Consider the following 27892-nt stretch of genomic DNA (forward strand, 5'->3'; position numbering starts at 1 on the left):
TTTTCTATACCATCTGTGAATAGATCTACTATTAACCATCAAAATATCCCATGGCCTTTTGATGATTTATGGGGAGTGGGAAAAAGAGAGGAGACATCATGTTGGGCTCAGGCTTAACAATGACACACAATAAAAATTTATCTTAACCATCCACATTCTCATTAAAACATCCACATACAAGAGCCGAAATCAACATAGGCATCTTTATTCAACACTCCATGCTTACCATCGCAGGAAGGGGTCACAGTCGTCAACGGGAACAACACATTTTTCATTACGGGTATTGGTTGCATTTGAAGCAATACGTTTTACATCCAATCAAAGTTAGGATCTTAACAAATAAATCAGACAATGCAAAAAGCAATTTATTGATATTCCCAAAGTTATGGTCTTGACTGGTCTTGAAATAAAGTCCTCAATGTCCGAGCCTGAGACAAAACAGAGTACAAATGTCCGAGACGAGACCAAGACCATCAAAAGTGGTCTTAAGACCGGTCTCGAGACCAAGACTGGTCTCGAGTACTACAACACTATCCTGTAGTTTAGAAATATATATTCATCTTATCACACCTTAGAAATTAGATTGATTAATAAAGTGATTAATAAGTTTTCTCAGTTCCTTCCCAAAAGCTGAGTGGTGCCCCTTTTGAATGAGTGCTTATGAGATTAATATTTCCAGGTATTAATAGTCGTAATTTTATTAACAAAGTGTAGGTTCACTACAGTGCTGTCTATTTGATGAATTATTCATGTGAGACAGAGAGTGGGAGAGTGTGCTAATGCAATGCTACTTCAGCAACAAAACCAGAAACTGCATCACATGGATACAGATTATTTAATACATTCAACTTCCCTCATTAATTGAATAATCTAAAAATAATAATGACTACCCAGTCAAACTACACCCTGTCCTCCCTCATTGGTCCATGGTAAACCACACCTGGGACTTTCATATTGGTTTACGGTAGCTACACCCACATCCTCTCAGGGGTGGGGGGGTCAAAGGTCACCATCCGTCAAACTCTGACAGAAAGTAGCATTTATCTCTCTTGTGTCCTCTCCTATAGTACATGTATAGTATATGCACTGCCTACATCCACTTATTCCGGCAATGATGCAAGGCAATGTTACACAGGCTGGCTGGCTGGCTGACTAGACCAGTAGCCAGGTTGTTTCGTCTGAAAGCTCTAAATGTCATGCTTAAATTGCCCAAGGATGATGCGGCATGATTCAGACTACTGACCTTTTAGGAGAGTAGTCTGAACAGGAGTCACAACACATGTAGTAAATGTTTATCCATGTTTCATATTTAATATAAACTTAATAGAAAGTAACTTTAAATTAACCTGGATTTGTTGTCAGTCTACCTACTGCCCCTACAGATAGGAAATGTTCAGTTACAAACACAAGGGCAAGTTGCAGCACAAAACACAGGAAGACAGTCAAAAATACCAGAAAGCTACTTTTAAACAACACATGTACTGATAAATTTAATCTAATCACACAGGGATATAATTAACCAGGTTATGTTATTAAAACCAGAATAAGACATAATAAGGACTAGTCTACAGATACTAATTTACAGATGATTAAGTTGATGATATTATACAGTATAGGCTATACGTTGAATGAAGCTGAATAACGCACATTTAAAGTATAGTTTAAGTATTATAAAATTAAACAACTATAAATAAAACCACCTTTTTAGAGGTATCCAGGTACTTACTTACTTTTGATCTATGAAATTAATAGATCAAAAATTCTAAAAAACCATGGCATGCTGTATAATGGTTAGGTTACTATAAATATAACAAGTGATGCTTTTTAAATCTACAAGAATTTTTTTTTGAAAACAATCAAATTTCAAAGCAGTTTTGTGGCATCTTGTACCCTGGTGCTTCCTGCACTTGAACGTCTTGGGATGTGGGGGCTGGACTGCAGGTCAGACATTGTTGTATATGTGGGGAGTAATACCGACAAGTTGGCTTCAATAGAGATGTGCTTGCTGCTGGCACAGCCCCATCCGGCTCAGCAACATCAGGATGTCTCTGTGAAATGCCTTTGTCAGGATAGCATAAAAAAATGGATGTGCACAAGAGTTGAGAGGATAGAAAAGCACCAGCAGCACCTGTGGAGAAAAACATAGATCAGCCTTTATTATTATTTCTCTTTTATGTCGATTAAAGCCCCAGAGGAAGTCCCACCTTGGAATCTGTGAAAGTCATCAATGGTTGGTGGAGAGCTGCAGACAAGCCATAGAAGCAAATGGGAGCCAGACAGAGAAAGTTGGTAAAAATAAGAACAGCCATGCGTTTGGCCATGCTGGTATCACATCTGCTGGACTGGTGCCGGGGTTTGTGCACCATACAGTAGATGTGGAGGTAACATAAACATACCACCATAAAAGCTATCACATTAGCCATCAGGACAGAGACCACATAGGCCTGAGCAGCAGTTGTTCTAGTGTCCATGGGTAAGCAGATGCTCACTTTCTGGTAACTGTTCACACCAACCACTGGCAGCAGTGCTACAGTCACACACAGCAACCAGCCAACGAGCATCAGCACAGCTACATGCCGTAACCTCATTTTTCTGTTTGGCCTCATTGCGTAGAAGATAACATGCCAGCGCTGAAAGCTGATTGAAGTCAATGTGTATACAGATAGCTCGCTGGCAAACACTGATAATGTCCCTGCTAGATTGCAGCCCCTTCCTGTTTGCCAAGCAATAGCATAATGGTAATAATAGGAGCGGGTGTAGACGTCGACAGATGCAATCAGCAGTAAGTACATCCCCATACAAAAATCTGCAAATGCCAGGTGACCAATGAGGAAACGAGTAACGGACAACTTCTGTCGGCTGGTCAGCAGGATGAACATCACAAGAAGGTTGGCTGAAATTGCTAAAAGACTGACCACCCAGACCAACATCCTCAGGAAGCCTTGACTCATTACATCCTCACAGGGGTTCAGTGCATCAGGCAAGGGGTTGCATAAGAGTCCATGATTATCTGTGTGAAGTTCATTACATAGTGCAAAGTTGAAACCTTCATTGAGATGCTCTGTAGGTAACTCCACATAAAACAAACCCTCATTTTGAGACTGTTCGGTGGGGCAAATGGGGCTGTTGTAGTAAGGATTGTCATTTGTACTGGCAGCAGTTGGGAGACTAAAGCGGTCTTTCAGATGTTGGTAGATTTTGTGTCCCAGATAACTCTGAGAGAGAGCTGCAGGGGATTCCTGCAGATTTCCCAAAACAGTCCGGGTCAGGTTGCAGATAATTGCCTCAGAGTGTCTTGAAAACAGATAAGAATCATTAATCAGAGAATGAACTACAACACTTTGGGTGCATGCAAATAATGAAATGTTATACTACAAAGTTCCACATCAGAATGTCTCCTGCTGAACAGGATCAAAAAGCAAAAATGCACATTCTTGAACACTTGTTGTTCATTAACAATGTGTTAGTCCTCAGACCTTCCTCAGATAAAAACCATAGACAGCACAAGCATCATATAATGTATATAAAATATTATATAGTAGTGTCACTGTGGCAGGCATGTTTTTTTGTCTGCCACTTTTTTTGTATGCGCTTAATCATTAAGGCATCATTTAATGTAAATAATGTCATTCAATGTTCAAAATATATACAAATATTTACACAATACAACCACAAAGGACCCATGTATTTCAATACATGACAACCAATTACTTACCAATCATTAACAACCAGGTATTTGTATTATACAGTCAGAGCTCAGTACAAAACCCACAGCTCAACCAACCAGAGTAAATACAGAATAAAACAAAGTGAGGCCTCTTGTGTCTACTGTACAAGCTTAGTGATTCTCTGACAACACCGGAATTACCTCCTGTAGTCTGGCCAGTGCACTGCTGGAAAACTAACCGGCTGTCAAAGGACGGACTGGGCATCTTCGACAAGTGAGTGCGGTTTGAAATGCAGCCACAGATTTTCCCTGCGCTGACTGGTGTCTGTTCTGTGTGTGATGCAGGGGTATGTGCTGATTGCCACAATCGCAACCTTACTACACGTGTCTTTCTCTTTGTTTTCTCTGTCCACAAAGTGGCAGGCCCAACGATTTTACCCACCACAAAAATTTACCCTGATAGTGGTATATAGAAAAAACACCTATCAGAGACCACCAGCAGCAATTCCTTGTCAAACTGAGCTCTTCTAATATGAATAAGCACAGTACATTTACAAATATCAAAAAAAGATAAATTACACAGGTAAACATAATCCTACAGAAACATTTAGTAGGGAGAACCAGGTACAAAAAGTATAGAGAATTTCAATAACTATGTTCCTTCAAAAGTAGTAGCAGAATTTAATATTATAAAAACTGTGTTATTGGCACATATTTCAATGATATAATGCATACATCTGGTACAAAATTGGCCCCTGTCTATGCAAATGATCTTCGTGCAAAAAAAGCCCAATTAGCGCTAATAGCTACATGCAGCTAGAGTGAAATTATTAGCATTATCAGCAAAGTTGGTGGTACATAAAACTTGCTGCCATGAGAAGCGGAGGCAAGGTTTATGGACAGTCCAGCAGAGAACAGAGAAAACTGCATGCAGACACGAGGGGAAGCTCACAGTTAAATCATCCCAAATAACCCCTCTGAGAACAAGAGTCAACAGAGTCAAAGAAGAAGGAAACATCCTGCAGATAAAAACGAATATAAAAGCAGAGGGAGTTAATAGATAATTAGAATATTTATTAGAATAAGAATGTTTTCTTTCAAACAAACATTTTAAGATATGACTGGAAAGTTTTGTTTTTGCAGTTGTACTTATAACCTGTTTCGACTCATATGTTGGTTACTCATGTCATGTGATATACTACATCACTTAACCTTAAAAAAAAATATTATATAGGGACCATTACAGAAAATTGCAGATGAAATTTAACAGATGTAAAACAAGGGCAAGTTGCACTCAGCTGCAACACTTCATGGGCGTGGTCACGCTGTAATATCATTAGCGCAATATCTTTTTGTGAATAGGACCTTGAGAGGGGCAGATAGCGGTTGCAAGTGATAGCAATTCATGATGCTATCAGCTGCCTAGATGTATGATTGATCTTATGGCTACGGTTTAATATTACAATTGGAAGAGCTGCGACCAGCAAAAAAGCTTTCAACCACAAACATTTCTACATCTAATTTATTGAAGCATCTGCTGAAGCAGCACAGCAACGTGAAACTTACAGAAAGAAACTGCGACAGCTACTGCCAGTGAGGCTTGGACTTGTTGAGAGAGAGCAGTGTTAAGCAACGTAACGTTTGTAAAAATACTGAATACTGCTCTAATAAATACATGTGCATCAAAAGTCAGGACTTAGTTGCTTCATTTTTTTTATTTCAGTCGGTGGCGTTAAGAGACATTATATGTTTTGTAAAAAACAAACTCCTTGCTGCTGTTATGAAAATGATATTAGTTAACATGTCGGGAGTGACTGCTTTGGTTGGGGGGGACGGGTGGTAGTGAAAGTAATATAGTAATGTAACGAGTAACGTAACAAGTTAATTTTATCACCCAGTAATAAGTAAAGTAATATTACTTTTTTAAGGAGTAATAAGTAACTAGTAACTTATTACAAGTTGTGAGTAACTTGCCAAAATATTAATTAAAAAAGTGACTACAAGAGATCAACACTGCACAGGATTTCTTAAACAGTAACGTTTCAATATAAAAAAAATCATTAAAATGCTGAAAAAGTCATTGAAATAACGCTAGACTGGACCAGCTTTCATGACTATCCCAAACATACACTATACTGTGGACCTGAGGGTAGTTTGGTATGTATAAAAGAAACCGCAGTGGGAAAATATTTCACAACACTTTCAATTCTCTTACTTACCCTCTCCATCTTTTCAACATTTTAAGACCACAACAATGGCTTGGGAAAGTCAATTCAGCACTCTGTAAATGGAGAAAGGCTTGAAAGGGGGGTAGTGCTGTGAGGGCCCAAGTGTTTTTAGCTTGGAGCTTTTCAACAGATTCCATACCTATTGAAGGCAAAGAGCTAACTTTGGTTTCTGAAAGGTCTCTGGAAAGACAGAAAGTTAAGATTAATTCAGTTGAACACAAAGCTGAAGCTGCGCTTGTATCCAGCCATGTGCAGTACTTGCAAAATAAAGAGATAATTAAAAAGAATAGTATTTAGTGAAAGAAAACACAAAGTAAATTTATTTTCACAAGAAGAACACTAATTCGTAACCCAAATTCTGTATATTTTTGTCACTTACAAGTGAGTTGGGCCACGAATCACACCATAAAATGCAAATTCATCTATACGTTCCAAATCCACATTCCTGTGAAGATACCTGAAGAATAGAGAATAGATGAAAGGCAAAGTGATGTGGACTAAATGAATCAGTTGTTTTACTGATATACACTAAATCCCATTTAACTTAATTACTACACAATAGTAATTCTAATAGCCAGCCAGTCTGTTAAAGCTGAACCACATTATTAGAAAGTTGGATGTAATTAAAATATTAGTGAGTTCCATCCTGTGTGTTATCCTTTTTGAGCTTTTGTTTTAGTTTCACTGCAAAAATTCAAATGACATACACTTCCTCCAGGCTGCTCCCATTGAAGGCATAGCGCTGGATCTCTTTTATGCCATTGCTATTCATCATTCTAAAAAAGAAAAAGAAAAACTGTCATGTCATAAATACTTTTGTCATATTAATTTAAAAAGTCAATGCTTGATTTTGTTTTGCAAATTATGGCTCACCTGGGGGGTTTCGATTCTAGACTATTAAAAAATGGGTGATCCACCAGTATGCAAATGTGAAGCCATAATATAACTAATAAATCATGATATGAAAAAGATTATCTGAATTTTCATCTCCTAGGAGATTTAGCCTCTCTCCTTCTCTTCTCTCCTTAATTTACATGTTATCATGGCTCTGTCTGGTTCCCAATGGTTGAGAGGGAGTTGTGTCATTCTGATACTACTCTATTGGGATAACACCTGAAGCTGCTCAATTGTACACCTGGATCCATCATCTTCACTTATGTTTTACAATCTACATTTTGACCTCTGTAATTATATGTAGACTATAGCATATCAATAAAAAAACTTGAATAAAAACCATGAAACAATCAACTTAAACAAAGGCTTTAGGACCATGCGGACACATCTGATGACACTGTTGCAATCCTTATTTCAACTTGAAAAACTGTTGCTTGATCAGTGTCCAGACTTGGGGAAACACATGAAAACGTTGTGGACACAAAAACTGAGAGCACCACTGTTTGCAAGCGGCGTTTTGGGCGATACCATTTACTTTGGAAAAGGGTATGAGATAAATCCGTGTGTGAATTTCTGGGTGGGTGAAATAGGTTGAAGCATCTCCCCATTGAGAGAGACGCTGTACACATTTACGCATGAGGCACTAAATATTAAACTGGAGATTAACAATCTCCTGACACACCAACAGGATAGGTCAGGATCTAATGTTAATTCATGTTCTGTGTTCTTCTCCACATACAAAAGGTCTCACACACAGTCCAGGTTCATGCATTGAAACTAACTAAAGCAGCCGTCCTCTTATTATTAAATTATGTCAGAAGCTAAACATTAATGCTAAACTTCTGTTTCCTCTGGACAGTTTTCTCTGTCTGTACATAACAAAATTACATGTAACTAGTTACTCTGCCTGTGATGACAGTTGTAGGCTACATAAGAGCTACTGTGTCATTTCTTACAGGTAGTGAGTTTGGACTCACCAAGCTGAGGGTGGAATGATATTCTGTTAAAGGCAAAAGTTTCTGGGTTTCTCTGTAGTGCATGATAGCTAACACTACTAAGGCCCTTTCCACTGTACTGAAATCGTAGCTACCAGGAACTTTGTGTTCCGTTACACCCAGTGCTTGAAGTGGAAATTAATAGGTGCCAGTACTCCCCGTAAGGCCTAAATACAAAGTAAAATGTTAGTATAATATTAATATATTTACTTGCCACACTTTATGTGGATAATCTGTCTCCCTGTCATTTATTAAATTTTTGTGCAAGAAATATGCTCTACATGGTCGTTATTTGTTAATGCTAAGTAATAACTTGTCATAATTATAACCATTCATGCAAAACAATGACTTCAACATTTCAAAGGTTTGCTGATTGCATCACTTTGTGTTGCAAAATAATGAAGACATAAGGGCTCAGATTAGGAGTGTGACGGCATATTTGGGTCACAAGACCAAGATGAGAAGATATTTTAACAGTATTATGAATAAATATTCGATGCTGAAATATATCAGTGGGGGGTCTGTGGGGCCTCCCCCACAAGACTTTGGGCATTAAACACTTAATTTCTGCACCAATTTATGGTGGAAATGGGCGAAAGGCAGGGTACACCCTGGACAGGTTGGCAGTCCGTCACAGGGACACACAACCAGTCAAACTCACATTCACACCTAAGGACAAATTGAGAGACACCAATTAACCTAGCCTGCATGTCTTTGGATGGTGGGAGGAAGAAACAGAAAGGCTGGGGCAACCGGGGTTTGAACCCACAACCTTCTTGCTGTGGAGGTGACAGTGCTAATCACTGCATCACTGCGCTGCTGGAAGCATTCACAACATATGTTTTTCTACTGTATAGGAATTCTTTATTTTTCTTATTCCGCTTGTTTTTTTGCAACCTAACTAGTTCCACAGTTTTCAACAGTTTTCAGCTTAAAATATTCATCTCAATTAGGAATCAATTGCTATTATTCAGAATTTTGATAACCTTCATACTTTTCAAGGTTTTCCAGACATTTTTTCCCCATTCAAGTGAATGGATGGAATGTTCAAAATGTCCCTATATTCAACTGTTCACTACTCATTTATACTTTCAGATAGACACTCCATTCAAAATGGAAAAGATTCCACATCTTCGTATTATTCAACTTTCAAATCCTAATAAATCTCTTCAAGCTATTCAACTTTCTTTGAAACTTTTTATAATGACATTTTTATAATTCAAAATCACTGATCTTCAACCTCTTCCCACAAATTCATTCATTCCCGTAGAAACGCCATTCCAACTTTAAAACGTTCACAAACCTTTGGACTATTTCCAGTTAATTCAAGTTAAGTTCATTCTTTTCCACATCTTTTATACTTTTTACACAATCTCAATTCAAGTTTCATGTCGTTTCAGCCTCTTTTCTGAGTTTATAATGAGTGTCTATGGGACGGAATGTTGGGAGTTAGACCACGTGACATCATCGCTAGAGGGGAGGAAGCTTGCAAACTCATCTTAAAAATTTATATTTAAATCGCTGCCCTGACCACAATTTTAACTCGTCAGGCATCATTTTATACTAGAAATGTAGGTATTTTTGTTGTGGTTCCTCACGTGTTTAGTAAATCACTCGGACTTATAGATTTGTCTCTGTGCCCTTCCAAAGGACAAGAGGGACAGAAAATCCTCCACTGGGAGCCAATATAAATTCTCCTCAACATTTCTTGACCAGAGCAGAAGGTACCAGTTTTTCAACTCGCCAAAGTGGTCCCTTTTTTCAACTTTATCCACACAAAAATTATATCCTGCCCAAATGACTTCTGCCGCTGACGGTCAGGTCATTTCATCGATACAACCTATAGTTTTGTCTCTAGAGTGGTTTGTTTCAAAGTCTCAGAGAGTTTCCTATCTATATAGAATAGCTGGTTGCCCAGCTGATGTTAATAAGCAGAGAAAGATCAAAGAACTGGGCCCTGACAGTAAACACAGCAAAGACTAAGATAATGATTTTTCAGAAACAATACAGAAATCAGATTACACACAATTTCTATTTAGACACCACTAAATTACAACACACAAACTACACTTACCTTGGCCTCAACATTACATACACAGGGAACTTCAACATGGCTGTGAAAGATCTGAGGGACAAAGCAAGGAGAGCTTTCTATGCAATAAAAAGAAACATTAAAATCTATATTCCAATTGAAATCTGGCTTAAAATTTTCCAATTTGTAATAGAACCAATAATTCTATACGGTAGTGAAATCTGGGGGCCAAAACTTAATAATGAATTTGACAAATGGGACAAAACAATCATAGAATCTTTCCATACTTACAGAGTTCTGTAAGAGCATCCTGCAGGTGCAGAGAAAAACACCAAATAACCTGTGCAGAGCACAGCTCGGCCAATACCCCCTCTTACTAAAAATACAGAAAAGATCACTTAAATTTTACAATCACTTAAAATCAGTTAACCCCCAGACATATCATCACAAAGCCCTAACATACCAGGAGCTGAAACCAGAGAAGAGTCCCCTCAGCCAGCTGGTCCTGAGGCTCTCTGCAGTAGCAAGTCCCCAACAGCCTCAGGACAACAACACCAACTCAAGCAGACCAAACCAAATTATCAGCAAGCAGAAAGAAAAATATATTGAATACTGGAAAGAAACAACCAAAACACAAAGTAAATTACAATGTTATCTGACCCTAAAAAGAGAACACACTGGCAAATTGCCTGAGTACAATAAAATGTCCCAAACTAAGAAAAATGTTGACAACATACAGATTGAGTGAACACAGCCTGGCCATAGAAAAGGGTCGCCACAGACAGAGCTGGCTACCACAACAGGAGAGACTCTGCTCCCAGTGTGACAGGGGACAGGTAGAGACAGAGCTGCACTTTCTTACCTCATGCTCTAAATATAAAACACTTCCCAACATTTCCCAAATATACCCCGAATTCGAATTCATATCAGACACACAGAAACTCCCCTATTTACTGGGAGAAATGCCCAGTAAATATGCCTCAGACTCATAAATAATTGAAAAGATTTTAAAATTATTATTATTATGATCGTTTGATATTTTAGTAATTGTTTTATTTTTACATTTCATACTGATTTCTTTTTTAAATTTATTTTTTTTTTTAATCAATTAATTATTTTTTACATTTTTTGTCTATTAATATATATACGCACACACACACATTACTGTTTTATTTATTTTTATATATTTTTATTTTTTTAACACACACGCACGCGCACACACACGCGCGCTTTCTTACTGTTTTATTTATTTATTTTATTTTAATTTTTTTTAACACACACACACACGCTTGCTGTTTTATTTATTTATTTTATTTGAATTTTGAATTTTTTTCCTTTTTTTTAAACACAAACACACATACGCTTTGATTACTTTACATTTTAATTACTTGTTTAATGAAATGTATGGGGCTGATTGTTCTTATGTTGTATGTATGATGCTTTGGCAATATTGCTATTACACATTCATGCCAATAAAGCTAATTTGAATTTGGCATGAATGTGTAACAACAATATTGCCAAAGATTGCCATACACACTGTTCTCTTCACTGGGAACAGTTGGGTCTCACAGTCTTATAATCCACCTGTCTCTGTCTCACAGTCCGTCTCAGTCTTATAGTCAACATGTCTCTCTTATATTCCACCTGTGTCTCTGTCTCACGGTCCGTCTCACAGTCCGTCTCACAGTCTTATAGTCCACCTGTCTCTCTGTCTCACAGTCTTATAGTCCACCTGTGTCTCTGTCTCACAGTCCCTCTCACAGTCTTATAGTTCACCTCTCTCTGTCTCACAGTCCGTCTCAGTCTTATAGTCAACATGTCTCTCTTATATTCCACCTGTGTCTCTGTCTCACGGTCCGTCTCACAGTCCGTCTCACAGTCTTATAGTCCACCTGTCTCTCTGTCTCACAGTCTTATAGTCCACCTGTGTCTCTGTCTCACAGTCCCTCTCACAGTCTTATAGTCCACCTGTGTCTCTGTCTCACGGTCTGTCTCAGTCTTATAGTCCACCTGTCTCTCTGTCTCACAGTCCCTCTCACAGTCTTATAGTCCACCTCTCTCTCTGTCTCACAGTCCGTCTCAGTCTTATAGTCCACTTATTTCACAGTCCGTCTCAGTCTTATAGTCCACCTCTCTCTCTGTCTCACAGTCCGTCTCACAGTCTTATAGTCCACCTGTGTCTCTGTCTCACAGTCCGTCTCAGTCTTATAGTCCACGTCTCTCTCTGTCTCAGTCCATCTCACAGTCGTATAGTCCACTTGTCTCTCTGTCTCACAGTCCGTTTCACAGTCTTATAATCCACCTGTCTCTCTGTCTCACAGTCCGTATCACAATCTTATAGTCCACGTCTCTCTCTGTCTCAGTCCGTCTCACAGTCCTTATAGTCCACCTGTCTCTCTGTCTCACAGTTCATCTCAGTCTTATAGTCCACCTCTCTCTCTGTCTCAGTCTTATAGTCCACCTGTGTCTCTGTCGCAAGGTCCGTCTCACAGTCTCACAATCTTATAGTCCACGTCTCTGTCTCACAGTCCGTCTCAGTCTTATAGTCCACGTCTCTCTCTGTCTCACAGTCCGTCTCACAGTCTTATAGTCGACATGTCTCTCTGTCTCACAGTCTTATAGTCCACCTGTGTCTCTTTCTCACGGTCCGTCTCACAGTCTTATAGTCCACCTCTCTCTCTGTCTCACAGTCCGTCTTAGTCTCACAGTGTTATAGTCCACCTGTGTCTCTGTCTTACAGTCAGTCTCACAGTCCATCTCAGTCTTTTAGTTCACCTCTCTCTCTTTCTCACAGTCCATCTCGAAGTCTTATTGTCTGTCTGTCTGTCTCTCTTTCACTTGTTCTGTCTCTCTCTCTCACTGTCTTCCTGTCTCTCTAACCTTCTCTGACTGCTTGTCTCTCTGTCTTTATCTGACTGTCTGGCGATGTCTTGCTGTGTGTCTGCTTGTCCCCGTTGCTGTCTGACTGACTGTCTTAATCTAATTCTCTGCCTATCGCTCACTGTATGTCTGTTTGTCTCTGTCTCTCTGCCTCACTGTCTTCCTGTCTTTCTAACATTGTCTGTCTGTCTGTCTGTCTGCCTTTCTTCCCCTTAACTTTCTGTCTGTCTATCTTTTTTCTTTTGACTGTCAGTGTAACAACTATCATCATTTTAGCAACTTATTTTAGCAACTTCCAAGTTATTCAGTGAATTGCAGCCCCATTAAGCTTCTTAATACTTTAATTAAAGCCCCAGACAGTTAATGAATCTTAATAGGGAATTCAGGATGAGGCTGATTTTCCAAGACGACTAGGTGACAAGAATATTAACAGCAAAGTAGGGATGGACCTAATGTTTCAAAAGAAAAGCACAAAGGACCTTTCACTACAGGATGTGACACCCAGCTTCTTGAGCCTTCTTGGACCTTAAAATGCTGAACAGTTTTAATACATAATAGGCAGTTTTCAAATTTTGCATTCCATTCATACTAAGACCATTTGAAACTTTCCCATCTTTGATTTGAGCCATGTACTACCTCGAGCTGTGATTCAGCTACGTCCTACCTTGTGCTGTGATGATTCAGCTATGAACTACCTTGTGCTAGGATTCAACTATGAACTACCTTGTGCTAGGATTCAACTATGAACTACCTTGTGCTATGATTTAGCTATGTACTACCTTGTGCTATAATTGAGCAATGTAAAACCATTTTCCATGTTTTTCTTTTGACAAACTCATTTCAATTTGCTGTTTTGACTGTGTAACAACATGATCAGCTTCCAGGTTCTTAAGCAGTTCAATGTAGTGCAATTGAGCTTCAACACTTTTCAGGCATTTGATTTCAGCTGTTTTGCATTTTCTGTAATCTTTTACAAGTTTTTTGTACATTTCAGCTTCTTCATGCATTTGAATTAAGCTTTTATGCATTTTCTGTGATGTTTTGCAATTGTTTGTGCATTTCAGCTTCTTTGAGCATATAAATTCTTTTGCATTTTCTGCAGCATTTTGCAAGTTTTTTGTACGTTTCAGCTTCTTAATGCATTTGAATTAAGCTCTTTTGCAGTTTTTTGCAGGTTCGTTTCAGCTTCATCATTCACACGCACCTTCCGCAGGAAGTGCAAATTTTGTAGTAATTATTTATTCCTGTTTTTTTTGACATCTATCTTGTTCTGTACCGTTTGTCCTACAAACTTGGTTTCAACTTCAAATTGTACATCTTCATGAGATGGGTGCTATTACCTGTGTAGCTGATATCTGTAATGGTTGATTTTATGTTAATATTTTTATGCATTTTAAAATGAATGGGTTCCTATGGGACTTCTCTCCATAGGAGCTAGACTCCCATGATGCATGGCAGTGAAGAAAGTTTTGTTAAAATTTGCTAAGTCTCCTATTTGTTTGAAATACGAAACAAATACTTGTGATTTATGTATTTGCTAAATGTGTCTGCTTAGAAAATAGTGTTTTTTGTTGGTAATTGTCATTCTTGTGGTGGTTTACTATTGAAACCAAGAGTGAAGTGCCTGTTTCATTTAATAAAAATGGCTGCATTGATAGCTAGCCCGCAGCCAGGTTTGAGTAGATATCTAGATGTCTTTCTCTTTGCTCCTTCAGTTCTTCAACTTGCATTACCTTTCTCTCATGGTTGAAGATACTGGAAGATGTTTTGTCCCTCATCCAAAGGACTTCTTCAGTTCTGACTGACTGGCAGGTAAACTCAGCTATTTAACCTCAGTGGGGTCGTTTGCCAGGGTCATCGATACTGCTGGTTCTTTAGTGTTCCTGGTTGCTGTAACGACAGACGTTACAGTCGTTAGGACTACCGGTGGCCAAGACTGAATGACCATCCTTGGTATCTTCACCTGAGGCCAATAGGTTACGTTTGTTGAGTTTCCTGGGAAGTGATGAAAGGACAGCATTGTAAGTGGGGGATAAGTGGTGGCGTAGACCCCCTCCTCTGTTCAATGACGGCTTCTCGACCCGGGTGTAGATGGCTTCCTTGACACCTCTTTCAAACCATCCATCTTCTCTGTTTAAAATGTGCACCTGGTGGTCCTCAAATGAGTGTCCTCTGTCCTTCAGATGTAAGTAGACTGCAGAGTCTTGACCTGAGGAGTTGGCCCTTCTGTGTTGAGCCATGCGTTTGTGTAGTGGTTATTTAGTCTCCCCAATATAGAGGTCTGTGCATTCCTCACTGCATTGGACCGCATACACTAGATTGCTTTTCTTGTGTTTGGGTGTGCTGTCTTTGGGCTGCAGCCGCAGCCATAATGCGTAAGAACCGCTGCTGCAGTGGATATCTTTGACAAAGTTTGCTATCTGCTTTTTTCCCAAACTAAAAGTGGCAATCTCATGAAGAGAGGTAAGGATGATTGGACACAGGTGGACAAATCCTCTTCACTTTATATATGCTTTAGGCAATATTATCAGGAAATATTCCATAAGCTTTCATAGTTATGCAGATGATACTCCGTTATATATATCGATCAAACCAGATGAAACTCATCAGTTAGCTAAGCTTCAAATGTGCCTTCAGGATGTTAAAACCTGGATGACCTGCAATTTTTTAAGGTTAAACTGAAGTTATTGTTCTGGGGCCTAAGCACCTCCGTGACGCATTATCTAAAGATATCATTTCCCTTAATGGCATCGCCCTGGCCTCCAGCACCACTGTGAGGAATCTTGGAGTTATCTTTGATCAAGACATGTCGTTTAAGTCTCACATTAAGCAAATTTCTTTTTCTTTTTTTTTTCTTTTTTTAAAACCTGTCCTGCCCAGCAGCCTGGTATAGAGTATAATTGTGCCAGACAGATTTTACTTTAACAAGTATTAAAATACTCCTTTGTCTGTTTTATTATTTATTTAATTATGTATTGATTTGTCACCGGGCCGGACAGTGGGGCAGACACGGGGATGGGGGGGCACAAACAGACAGGATAGAGAAAGGACAACACCTGTATGAGAAGGGGGAAAGGGGGATGGAAGGTGGGGACAACAGGGAAAAGCTGTGGGAAACACCAATTGCAGAAAGCAACGAAGCCTGCAATAGAACAGAGAGGGGGGCTTTGGGAGGAGAAAAACAACAACAAACAAACAAAAACAAACAATAAAAAGAATAATAATAGTAAAAGACAACCAGCCGAACAGCAGCAATAAACAGCTGACATAGTAAGACAACTAAGAGAAAAATGAAAACAAGAAACAGTCACACACACTAAATAAGCAACACAGCACAGCCACGAGAGCTGGAATAATAATTAATTTAAATAAGTAACTGAAAGAAAAGCATCAGGAATAATTCTACCAGGGACAACCTAAATTTCTTTGTGTCTGTGTGCGTGTGGGTGAATGTGTCTGTATGTGTGTACATGTGTGTGCGCATAAGCCTGTTAAAGAATGTAGTTGTTAGTGAGAGTGGGGCGCCACGACTGTAACAGGCAGGCAAGAACCCCAGTAGCCAATAGGGGTGGGAGAAAGAAAAAGAATAAATCAAATTAAAAAAAACCAAAGACTCCCAGATGCACCGCGATGCAAACGCAGAAGACCCCGACCCAAATGCCAGTTGACAACGTAATGTCGACGGAACGCAAAAAGCGTAACCCGCGGAAGAGCAGCGCCCGGACCGACCGCGGCGCGCACACAACATAGACCAGTGCTCCCCCCCACCCAGCACCCCACCGCCGCGCAGCGAACAACCAAAATGCCCAAATGCCACGCAATCATCAACACCAATGCACAAGTGACGAGCCCAACACGCACACTGCGCGAGCACGGCGACACCCAATGCCCAGCAGCCCCCCACGAATCCCGCGTGCGAGAGCAAACGGAACAACACGACAGCGAAAGCCAGCGGAGAGAAACACCAGCAGTAAGTCCCAGCACGGCAGCAAACACGCCGCACAGGTCACCGTGCACCCGCCAATAAAAGTCCGCCGTCCCCCAACCGCCGGAAAAAACTAAGGCCGCCGGCGCCAGCTGACATCCCCCATGCCCAGCACGCCCCCGGCCGCCGTGCAACACCAGCCAAACCAGCAACGAGGCAAAATCAATTAGCTCAGCTGCATGCCACCAACAGCCCACCCACCCGTCAAGGGCCGAGAACTCCAGGCACAAACCCAGAACAAACCGGAGCACAAATTTCAAGGACCGCCTTTTTTCACCTACATAATATTGCGAAAATCAGGAACATCCTGTCTAAAAATGATGCAGAAAAACTAGTCCATGCATTTGTTACTTCTAGGCTGGATTACTGCAATTCCCTATTATCAGGCTGCTCGAAAAAGTCCATTAAGACTCTTCAGCTGATCCAGAATGCTGCAGCACGTGTTCTGACAGGAACCAGGAAAAGAGATCATATTTCTCCCATCTTAGCTTCTCTGCATTGGCTTCCAGTAAAATCCAGAATAGAATTTAAAATCATTCTTCTTACCTACAAAGCTCTTAATGGTCAGGCACCATCTTATCTTAAAGAGCTCATAGTACCTTACTACCCCACCAGAGCACTGCGCTCCCAGAATGCAGGGTTACTTGTGGTTCCTAGAGTCTCCAAAAGTAGACTAGGAGCCAGAGCGTTCAGCTATCAAGCTCCTCTCCTGTGGAACCAGGTTCCAGTTTGGGTTCAGGAGGCAGACACCATCTCCACATTTAAGAGTAGGCTTAAGACTTTCCTCTTTGATAAAGCTTATAGTTAGGGCTGGCTCAGGTAGTCCTGAACCATCCCTTAGTTATGCTGCTATAGGCCTAGACTGCCGGGGGATTTCCCATGATGCACTGAGCTCCTCTCTCCTCTACTTTCTCTCCCTCTGTATGCAACCTTATCCCATTATTGCATGTTACTAACACAACTTCTCCCCTTTCTGGTAGTCTTGTGCTTTCTCGTCTCTCTCCTCTCTCCTCCTATCACTTCCTGCAGGTTTTCTGGCTCTGGAGCTGTGGAGTCTGGAGCTGTGGCTGTGGGTCACCTGCTGCCCCCGTGTTCCTGCTCGACACCCTCTGCTACAACGACTATTGTTGCTAGTCTTATTGTTATTATTGTTATTATAATCATTAACATTACGATGGTTACCATTAACACTATTATAAATATCTGTACCATTTTTCATTTGGTCTATAGCAACATTACCTTCACTGTGTGTACCTCTGTGTGTATATTGAGTAGGCTGCCTCCCTCCCCTCTCTCTCCTTCCATCCCTCTCTTTTTCTCTCTCTCTCTCGTCGAGGCAGATGGCCGCCCACCCTGAGCCATGGTTCTGCTCGAGGTTTCTGCCTCTTAAAAGGAAGTTTTTCCTTGCCTCTGTCGCCAAGTGCTTGCTCTTGGTGGGAATTGTTGGGCTCTGTAAATAACATCAGAGTACGGTCTAGACCTGCTCTTTTATGAAAAGCGCTGTGAGATAACTATTGTTGTGATTTGGCACTATATAAATAAAATTGAATTGAATTCATGCACTGATGGCAGAGGCTATGGTGCCAAGGACAGGAGGGTGCTGCAGCTCAGCAGAGTCAGGAAGTTGCAGCAGAGTCAGGTGTCGCTGTAGCTCATCAGCGACAAGATGTGGCAGCTGTTCAACAGAGTCAGGAGGTTGCTGTAGCTTGGCAAAGTCCAGAAGTTGCTGCCGCTCAGCTGGGTCGCTAGACACGACAAGTGGGCTGCCCTGAAGAACCAGAAGCAGGTGTTGACCAGACTGCCAAAGGAAAACCAGGAAGTAGGTGTTGGCCAGGCCGTCTGCAGAGAACCAGGAACTGATGTCAGCTGGGCCGCAGATGGAGATAGGAGGAGGTGTCAGCCGGGCTGCTGTCAGAGAACCAGGAGCAACAATGAGGTCTCCATAGGGCTGACCAGACAAATTTCAGGAGCGCTAGACAGAAGGATCTCAGACCTGGTCTCTGGGGCATGAATCAGCTCAGTCTCTGGAGTGCTGGGCAGCTCTGTCTCTAGGGTGCTGATCAGCTGAATGTAGCGTTGCCACCCGTCCCGGTTTTCCAGGGATTGTTCTCTGTTTTGAGCGACAGTCACGGAAAATTCATATTATTTCCAGAGACACAAATTGTCCCGTTTTTTTGTGAAAATATACTTCTAAAGTAGAATTTCCTGGTTTCAAATTAAACAGTTTCCTTCTACTGTTACTGTGTTTTCTTCCTGATTGTGTACATCCAATCCTGTGTCCGTAAATGGGTAAAAACGGGTAAAACAGTGGATTGGCCAATGCTACTTTTATTTGATTGGTAGCAGAAATACAAAGCTCTACTTATCGCCTAGACGGAGGAGGATAGCACAACAAAATCGGATGAGCAACCCGTGTGAAAGCAAAAACGATTTACAACCTACAGCTCAGACTGGGCAAAAAGAGAAAACTTTTCTGCATGGGTAAGGCCCGACCAAGGAGACCCGTTCTGCGCTAACTGTGTTTTATGTCCTGCCGATTTCAGTTAAATATGAAGGAAAAACAGCGCTGGGAAATCATGTAAAAACAAAGAAGCACCAGAGTTTTGCATTAAGCAAATGCAAAAATGTAGCCATTGCAACATTTATGACAAAGAAAAGTTCACCAGAGGAAGACAGGATAGCAGTAGCGGAGCTTAGCAGTGTATACCACGGAGTACTTCACGGCCACAGCTATTCATCTACAGATTGTGGTAATAAAGTAAGTGCGAAAATCTTTCATGTCTCAAGTATTGCCACAAAAATGTCATGTGGAAGAACAAAAAGCGAAGTTTTACTTCAAAACGTCCTATCACCTTACAGCCAGGAGCGTTTAGCTTCAGAACTGAAACACACCCCATATTTTTCTGCCTGCACTGATGCATCAAACTTGGGGAGTGCCAAACTATATCCATACACAGTACAATATTTCCACAAAGACAAGGGCGTTAAATATGGGCTATTGGAATTTTACAAAGATCCCCATGAAACCAGCAGAGCTATCTACGAACAAATTGTGGATATCACAGAAACAAATGATTTGTTTGTCAGCCAGATCAGTGCTGACAATGCATCTGTAAATTTTGGCAAGCATAATTCTGTTTATCAAAAACTGAAAGAAGTCAATCCACACATTGTAAAGGGCAACTGCAAATGCCACTTGATCCACAACACCCTGAAAAACACAAACACTCAAATTCTCTGCGCTGCAGGTTATGATGTTGAATCCATTTTGCGAGTTTAATTCAGTACAGTACAGTACAAAGAGATACTGCATATACTAACCCGTTGGTTATCTCTATTGCCTGCGATTCAGAGGATCCTGGAGTGTTGGCTTGCCCTTAAGTGTTATTTTTTGTCACTGGGAAAGAAGGATTGTCCTGATGTTATCTGGAAGGTTGTATGCAGTGTGACAGTGTCTGAATGTTTCCTGTTGCTTATGCACAATGTAATGAAGGAATTTGACAGTGCAATTTGGAAGTTGGAAAAGTGCAGACAGATTTTATGGTAGTAAAACAAAGCAAGTATCCTGAAAACTGCAAGTGCAAGAGACCAAACGGTGTCTGCAACACTGGTCGACAGCTTCTTTGAAAAGGCTGTTCAATATCTGGTGGCTAACTTTGATTGTGATTCAGCTATGATTCAGTTATGTACGCTAGCTGTCTGCGACTGAGTGGTCCAATGGAATGGGATGCTCTCGAGCAACTGGTCGACAAATTAGCTTTGAGCATTGACATCCAACAAAGGCTGAGGTCAAGGGCAACTGGACTTGGTTGAAGATACTAGAAGACGTTTCATCCCTTATCCAAGAGACTTCTTCAGTTCTGACTGACTGGTAGGGAAACTCAGCTATTTCAACTCTGGGATTGTTCGCTAGGATCGTCGATACCGCTGATTCGTTAGTGTTCCTGGCTGTGGTAACGCAGTTGTCATGGTCGTCAGGGCCACCCGTGGCTAAGTCTGTACGACCATCATTGGCATCTTCACCAAGAGGAAATGCTTGTTCAGTTTCCTGGGAAGTGATGAAAGGACAGCATTGTAAGTGGGGGATAAGTGGTGGTGTAGACCCCCTCCTCTGTTCAGCGATGGCTTCTCAATCTGGGTGTAAATGGCATTGGATCGCATACACTAGATTTCTTTTGTTGTGTTTGGGGCTGCAGCTTTAGAGTGTACCACTAACTGTCTTAGCGTGTTCTTGGGTTTAAAAAAACACAGGGATGTTGTCCAGACGCATATGGAATCACAATGTTGTTGTGTCTGACCTTCTTCTCCTGATCCCTTGTAGTCTTTGTCACACTCTGCCTGTCTGCCATGCCGTGTTTTGCACTTTTTTGTTTAGTTAGCATTATTTTGGTCTATTGGGTTTTGGGGGTCTGTCTTGTCTGTCGGCTAGTGTTCGGTAACCCTTGTCATGTCTGTTACCCCAGTGATCCCTCTGCATGTCTGTCTCTGTTTTCCCCTGCTCTCTCTCTGCCTGCCTGTGCCTCGTTAGCCTCATGTCTTTCACCTGTGTTGCTCCCGCCCTGCTCGTTAGTCCCTGTGTGTATTTATATACCTGGTGTTTCTGTCTTGTCCTTCTCGGGTCATTGTATGTTGTCACCCTGTGTAGCAGTGTGTTTCTCGTGTCGTCAGCCTCACTCATCGTGTCTCCCTGTTTCCCTGCCCTTTATTGGATTTTGTATGTTGGATTTTTGTTGGACAACCTTTGTTTGTTTATTAAAACCCCTTGAACTGTACCTCCTTTGCCTTGCGTCCTGCATTTGGGTCCTCCAACCTGCTTCACCACACAAATCCGTGACAGTCTTGGTCTTCTTCCTGGATTTTGTGTTTTCCGAATGGTCCATTTAGGGTATCCACAGGCAGTAAGTATCCTCTTCAGGTGGTTCTGTTCCTTCTCTCTGGCTTGTGCACTTGTTTGTCCATTGTTAATTGTCAATTAATCCATTGTTTTGTTTTGTTCTTCAAGTATAGCACAAAAGGGTATTTTAAGTTACATTTTAAAAAAGTGTATTTAAATTACAGTAAAGGTACTTAAAATTTTAACACAACTAAGTATATTAAAATATATTGCAAGTATTTCTAAAATGACACTTAACATACTTTAAGTTGTTCCAAAATAACACATTAGTACACTTAGTATAGTACAATTAAAATGTATTAAGTGCTTCCATAAAAAGTGCTAGTTAAGTATATTTCTTTTTCACTTGGTTATGTTGCTGCTTGTTTAATTCTGTAGCCTGCAACAGCGTGCTGCCTGTGACGTCCTGTTATTCTTCTGCGCATGTGGGTCACTTTCAGGCCGCATACATTTAAACTATAGTCCACCTCTCTCTCTGTCTCACAGTCCGTCTCACAGTCTTATAGTCCACCTGTCTTTCTGTCTGTCATCTGCATCCAAACCATCTGTGCCGGATATAGCATCCCTCACGTGTCTCAAACTTTAGAAGCCATGTTCACACCCGCTTTCTTTGGCTTTCTCAGTTGCTCCGAATTCACCGCTTCTACCTATCGCTTCAACCCCCACCGTCATGCCTGCATTTCAGACCTGTCACAGTTCTCAAATGACACTATGGTATTCCACTTAAAGCAAACCAAAACCAATCAAATGGGCCCGCCCACTCCCGTCTTTTTCTTTGAAGCCCAGTCACCTCTGAATCCTCACAATCCCGTCGCAAACTACTTGCTACTCTGGCAATCCCAGAGCACAACCATGACAGATCCTCTTTTCGATCCTCTAGTGGCCACGCGATTCTGGTTCCACCACCGCCGTGTCCTCTCTTCGGCCGGCATTTCTCCCTTTAATTCCTCAGGTCACTCCTTCAGGATCGGAGCAGCAACTTCAGCCTCTCGCAACGGCATTCCCGAACACCTCATTCAGATCATGGGCCGCTGATCCTCCCAAACATACCACCGCTACATTAGCTCAGATCTCAAAGATCTTAGATCAGCCCAATCTTCTCTTAATTAACCTGAAGCTTTTTCGGGGTCCGTCGTGCCCGGGTGCCACAGCGGATCTTCCCCTATTATAGCTTCCCCACAACGCTTCGGATACAGCATCTAGCAGACACAAGCCAGGACTTCTTGTTTTGTCTGTTGACAGTGCTGGTGAAGTGGAGCTAATTAGCTGAGTTTCAGGAGCAGGACCTCATGTCAATCATGTAACTCCTGACACCGTCATAAATACCCTGCTAACCCACCTCCTCTTCTTTGCTCTGTCATTCTGCATCCCTTCCCCCTCACCCCTTCTCTATCTTATCTTCTATCTTCTTCCTATGGTAGGGTCATGAGGGGGTCCATCATGCCCGGGTGCTACGGCGGATCTTCTCCTATCGTAGTTTTCCCACAATGCTTCGGATACTGCATCTAGCATGCACAAGCCAGCACTTCTTGTCTTGTCCATGAATGAAATCATTCAAACGTATCTGTTGACAGTGTGGTCCTTGCTAGTGAAACTTGTCAAATAAGTTGAGATTCCAACGCTCTTGCTATCAGGTCGCACAGAAGAAAACTGGAGCCTTTCTCCCTCTAGTAACAGTGAGTGAGAAAAGGGAAGTGCAACATCCTTCCATCTGCAAAACACAGAGCTTAACAATGCTATAAGCAATATATTGAATAATAATTAAAAGAAAGATATTTGGTATTAAACATGATATGATGATTGAAAATCAGGATATCTCATTGATATTGAAGATAGATAAATTGAATTGATCTTCCGATAAAATACATAATATGGTTAAAGTAAGGAGAATTAGGGTAAAGGTTAAATAACTGTGCAAAAGGTCACTAAGTTTGGGTGAAGACAAGCCTCGGAGGGTAACCACAACATCCAAACCAACTGAAGAATCATTGGACTCTGAAGATTATCTCTCACTCAACTGCAACGAAGACTGAAGACTTTTGAAGACAATTTGAGGGCTTTGGACAAAGCCTCAAGTTTCCACCAGAGTCATCAGCCCAGCAGAAGAGGAAAAGAACTCCTTGGCCAGGACAACTCCTTCCCCTCCCTCTCACTCCAAAAAGAAGACACAAAAATACTCAAGCTCAGCTATCACAATCAGGTTTTGAATTTTAGAGATTTTATCCGTTTATTCAGGTTTTAATCAGTTTTAAGTTGTATGGGGGTATGTATGCAGGGTAGGCGTTCGGAAGAAGACAGTTAGAAGATAGGTGAATCTCTTCGACACCAGCTTAAACAGTCCTCACTTATACCTAATAGGGTAATGCCCATAGGCCTAGAGGATCGGACCCTTTACGACGGAGAGCTGGTCCAGTACCTCCTGTACAGGGGTAACTCGGGATCTAACAAACTACATTTAATTATGTTTTGTGTAGGGGTATGTGTATATGTGGGTGTATATCTGAGTAAAAGTGGATCTGTGTATGAACACATACATTTATGTATTTGCATACATATTTATTAGGGGTAAAAGCTGAGTGGGGATGGGGAAAAAACCTTATATCCACGCGTTTGTGGTATTTAGCGGAATCTAATGGTATAGGTCACACCCATGTCAGCCTGTAAAAATTGTGAAACTTTTTTTAATTAACTCTTCCGAAACCACAAGTCCGATCGGCACCAAACTTGGCACGGACCATCTCTGGACCAAGCTGATAAAAGTTAGTGCTCCCCAGATTGATACGCAAAAAACTGTTCGATTTATAAGCTAACAAATATTTAAAATTTTCTGGGGACATGTATCATGTCCAGACTCACAAAAAAGCCTCAAGAACCCATATCCTAAACTCAACAGGAAGTCGGCCATTTTGAATTTTACCACAATTTCTGGATGATTTACACACTCCGTACTTTAATGAACTCCTCCTAGGCGTTTAGTCCGACTGACTTCAAATTTCTGCTGTGCCTTCCTAAGGCATTGAAGAAAGTTGTGCTATCTGTGAGTTTTCGTCAATGGGCGTGTCCGTGGCGTGGCGTCAAAGATCAACTCTTCGCCATGACACAGGAAGTTGTTCACCAAACCTTACATGTAGGATGAGAGTCCTGCCCTGAACACATGTACATGCCGACATTCACCCACAGTCATAGCGCCACCTGCTGGCAACAGGAAGTGACCTTTAACGAAGCAGCCCCCGCCGCACGTTTGACCTACATGTACGAAATTTCTGTGGCACAAGTATCTTGTCCAGACGTACCAAAAAGCCTCTTGGAGCGATGCCCTAAACCCAACAGGAAGTCGTCCATTTTGAATTTTACGACAATTTTGGGATGATTTACACACTTCGTACTTTAACGAACACCTCCTAGAGATTTAGTCGGATCAATTTAAAATTTCTGCTGTGCCTTCTAAAGGCATTGACAATGAAAAGTTGTGCTATCTATGAGTTTTCGTCAATGGGCGTGTCCGTGGCGCAAATTCACAGCTGCACCGGCAGAGCTCCAGAATATGCAATGCGGCCACCTCACGCCCCGACGCGCTACACGTGCGAGGGCCCGCCCAACGCTGCTTGCAGCTTTATTATTATTATCATTATCCCTCTTCTAATTCTTGCTTCTGTTTTGTTTAACATTGTATATGATGTACTCTCGACCTGGCTATTTTGTATATTTATTTTTGTATATTAATTTTGGTTGGGCTGGGCGTAACTGTATGCATGACAATAATAAAACTCCATTCATTCATCATAAGCCCAACAAATCAATATGTTTATATCTGCTACAGAGGCTGAGATATAAAGGTTATGTTTTTCAGAAAACCCTCAGGTTTAAGGAAATTGTTTTCAAACAATGTGTTAGATTTTAGAATGCTTTTGTGGAGGGCACCATAGATCTTAATGGGTTAACAAACATCAGCATGATAAGCACTACCTCAAATGACAGAAACCATCTTATCTTAAACATTTATTTGATTTGGACTTTTTTATTTGTTTATTATTATTTAGTTTCAGAGGCTCATGTCCGCTGCTAACATGGAGAGGTACTATACAGTTCGCACCACCTAAAGCTGCGACCAGCAACCAAGGGGACGATCGAGATGTTTTGGCTTCACTTTTAGGGAGCTTTCATGTTGTGAATGTTTATACTGTATATAGTCTATGCTCCTGTCAGACATGGCTTAAACTAAAATGTGAAAAAAGAACAAAATGAAAATTAGAGCTAGATTTTACCCAGGCATAATATGAAATTGTCATAACTTGCGGTTTCTATGAAAAAAAATAAAAAATAGTAAGTACAATCAGATTACCCAAGATCAAATCACACTGGTGTAAAGCTGTAAGAGAAATTGATCAAAAACCCTTAACCACAAATTGTGATTTCAGTGCCTGTGACATTTGAGCCATTGTTAACCCCTTCCTTGCAGACTGCAGCTGAGATAGCATCTGTTCGTGCATATTCGATACGTACCTAGGAACCTTTTCAAAGCACTAGTTCTCATTTATGCCAGTTGTCGCTAATTTGCACAATACCTACATCATACCTGAATTTATATATTTTCTATGTTCTATAGATAAATTAACAATTTCAACTTAATTTGACATTAACCTGAAAGTAAATGAAAAGAGAAATAAGTTTTTACATGTTTTTATTGTAAATAAATTCAGGAATCAAGGGGTTAAAATAAATCCTACTTACATGGTCAGAGCATTCTCAGATATTCCCGTGAAAGAATTGGCTGGTATAACTTGGATGAAGACATTCTCCACTATCTCCCTGTCAAAAAGGTTTGAACATTAAATATTTTAGACCAATCAAAAATGCACACATTTTAGCAAACAAAATACATTGCAATTATATTTGAATGCTACATACAAAATAAAATCCTTCTGGCAGGACTGAATATATTGTAGCCCAGGTAAGGATGTGAGACCTGTGTTGGTGATCCCACTGCATTGAAAAAAATCTCAATCAGCAACCTGTTAATGTTTAACAGGGAACATCATTGCAGCAGAAATATCAGCTAGATGCTATTTATAGAACCTTTCTTGTGAAAATATGATATGCTGTGATACTTACAGGTACTTTAAATTAGGTAGATCCTTAAATGCCTCTTGGTCAATGTATGAAAGTCTTCTGATACCAGTTAGTTGTCTATTGGACACACACACACCCCTACTTTACTATGTAATAATCTTGACTCAGAAAATCACAGCTTTGAATACTTAATAATTTTGATTTAATATGTTTTATCATGCATAACCTTTAATGGATTTTTTTCCTTGCAGGAAATGCTCACAATAGTATAATTAACTGTAGTTTTGCCACTACATATAATGTTCTGACCAGTTGTATAATGTAAAATGTCTAGCTTTTTGTGGTAAGTATAGAACTACTAGTAGTACTGCAGGACTGATGCAGCATGATAAGAGATTACATTATGTGTATTCATGGTGGCATACATGGGAGGCTTCATTTTACAGTTTTTCTTTACAATTGGTAACATGCATTTCTCAATACTGAGTAAAACTCTTGACACAGAGTCAACAGAAGTCGATGTGGACTCAACTTTGGGTCACTTTTCACTGCTTTATCACAATGCATTCAATGACACATCTTTCAAAATTCACTCAAACTCAGTCACCACCAAACCTGTGTATTTACAGTCCATTGTGTATGTTCACATACTATTGTAAAAACTAAATTTAAAAATATAATACGTGATTACTGTAAATTAGATTTACAATCTAATTTTGTAAATTAGAATTTGGTACATTTTGCCATCTAAAAAATGCATTAACTCCTAACCCAAACACTCCTCTATAAAAGACTTGTGTGACTCAGTGTTACAAGTACGCCTGTCTGCCCAGTGCTAGTACTGATCTCTGCCTGCCTTGTTAATTATGTGATTATGTTTGCTCTGTTTTCTGCCTGTTCTGTGTAGTTGTTATTGTCTGCTCTCTGCGTGCTGGCCTTGTGTGTGTTTGTTATGAACCTTGGTTTGTCTTTTTGTTGTGTTTTGGGTTTCAGTCCTGTGTTATCAGGCAGAGTTTATTCACCTCTGCCTGTTTGATGTCAGTCTGTTCTGTGTTTCTTGTTTCAGTCAATTTTCTCTGTCATGATGTACTCTCTGTATTATTAGTTTTGTAGCCTACTCTGTGCCTTTAGTGTCATTTTCTGTGTAGTGATGTAGTTATGACCATTCCTTAGTTCCTGTCTTATTATCTGTTGTTTTTTTCTTTTCTTGGTTTCTGTCTGCCTGTCTACTAAGTGTTAATTGTGAT

At 40.6% G+C, this 27892-nt stretch overlaps 1 protein-coding gene across 1 annotated transcript in view; it reads right to left on the reverse strand.

Annotated features, from left to right (window-relative positions):
• Positions 1-344: 344 nt before the first annotated feature.
• The window catches only part of LOC119915152 (thyrotropin receptor-like), a 63791-nt gene continuing 36243 nt past the window's right edge, over positions 345-27892 (reverse strand). Inside the window, exons 4-11 of the mRNA XM_038734752.1 lie at positions 26688-26762; positions 26484-26558; positions 26307-26384; positions 6603-6671; positions 6275-6352; positions 5887-6075; positions 2205-3294; positions 345-2128 (exon numbers count right to left, since the gene is read on the reverse strand). Of these exons, the coding sequence (XP_038590680.1) occupies positions 1988-2128; positions 2205-3294; positions 5887-6075; positions 6275-6352; positions 6603-6671; positions 26307-26384; positions 26484-26558; positions 26688-26762 (1795 nt within the window). The 3' untranslated portion in view covers positions 345-1987. The remainder of the gene's footprint in view (positions 2129-2204; positions 3295-5886; positions 6076-6274; positions 6353-6602; positions 6672-26306; positions 26385-26483; positions 26559-26687; positions 26763-27892) is intronic.

Source organism: Micropterus salmoides, unplaced genomic scaffold, assembly GCF_014851395.1.
Source record: "Micropterus salmoides isolate LMB-PRFRI ecotype aquatic unplaced genomic scaffold, ASM1485139v1 Ms_hic_scaffold_20, whole genome shotgun sequence".
Classification (NCBI taxonomy): Eukaryota; Metazoa; Chordata; class Actinopteri; order Centrarchiformes; family Centrarchidae; genus Micropterus; species Micropterus salmoides.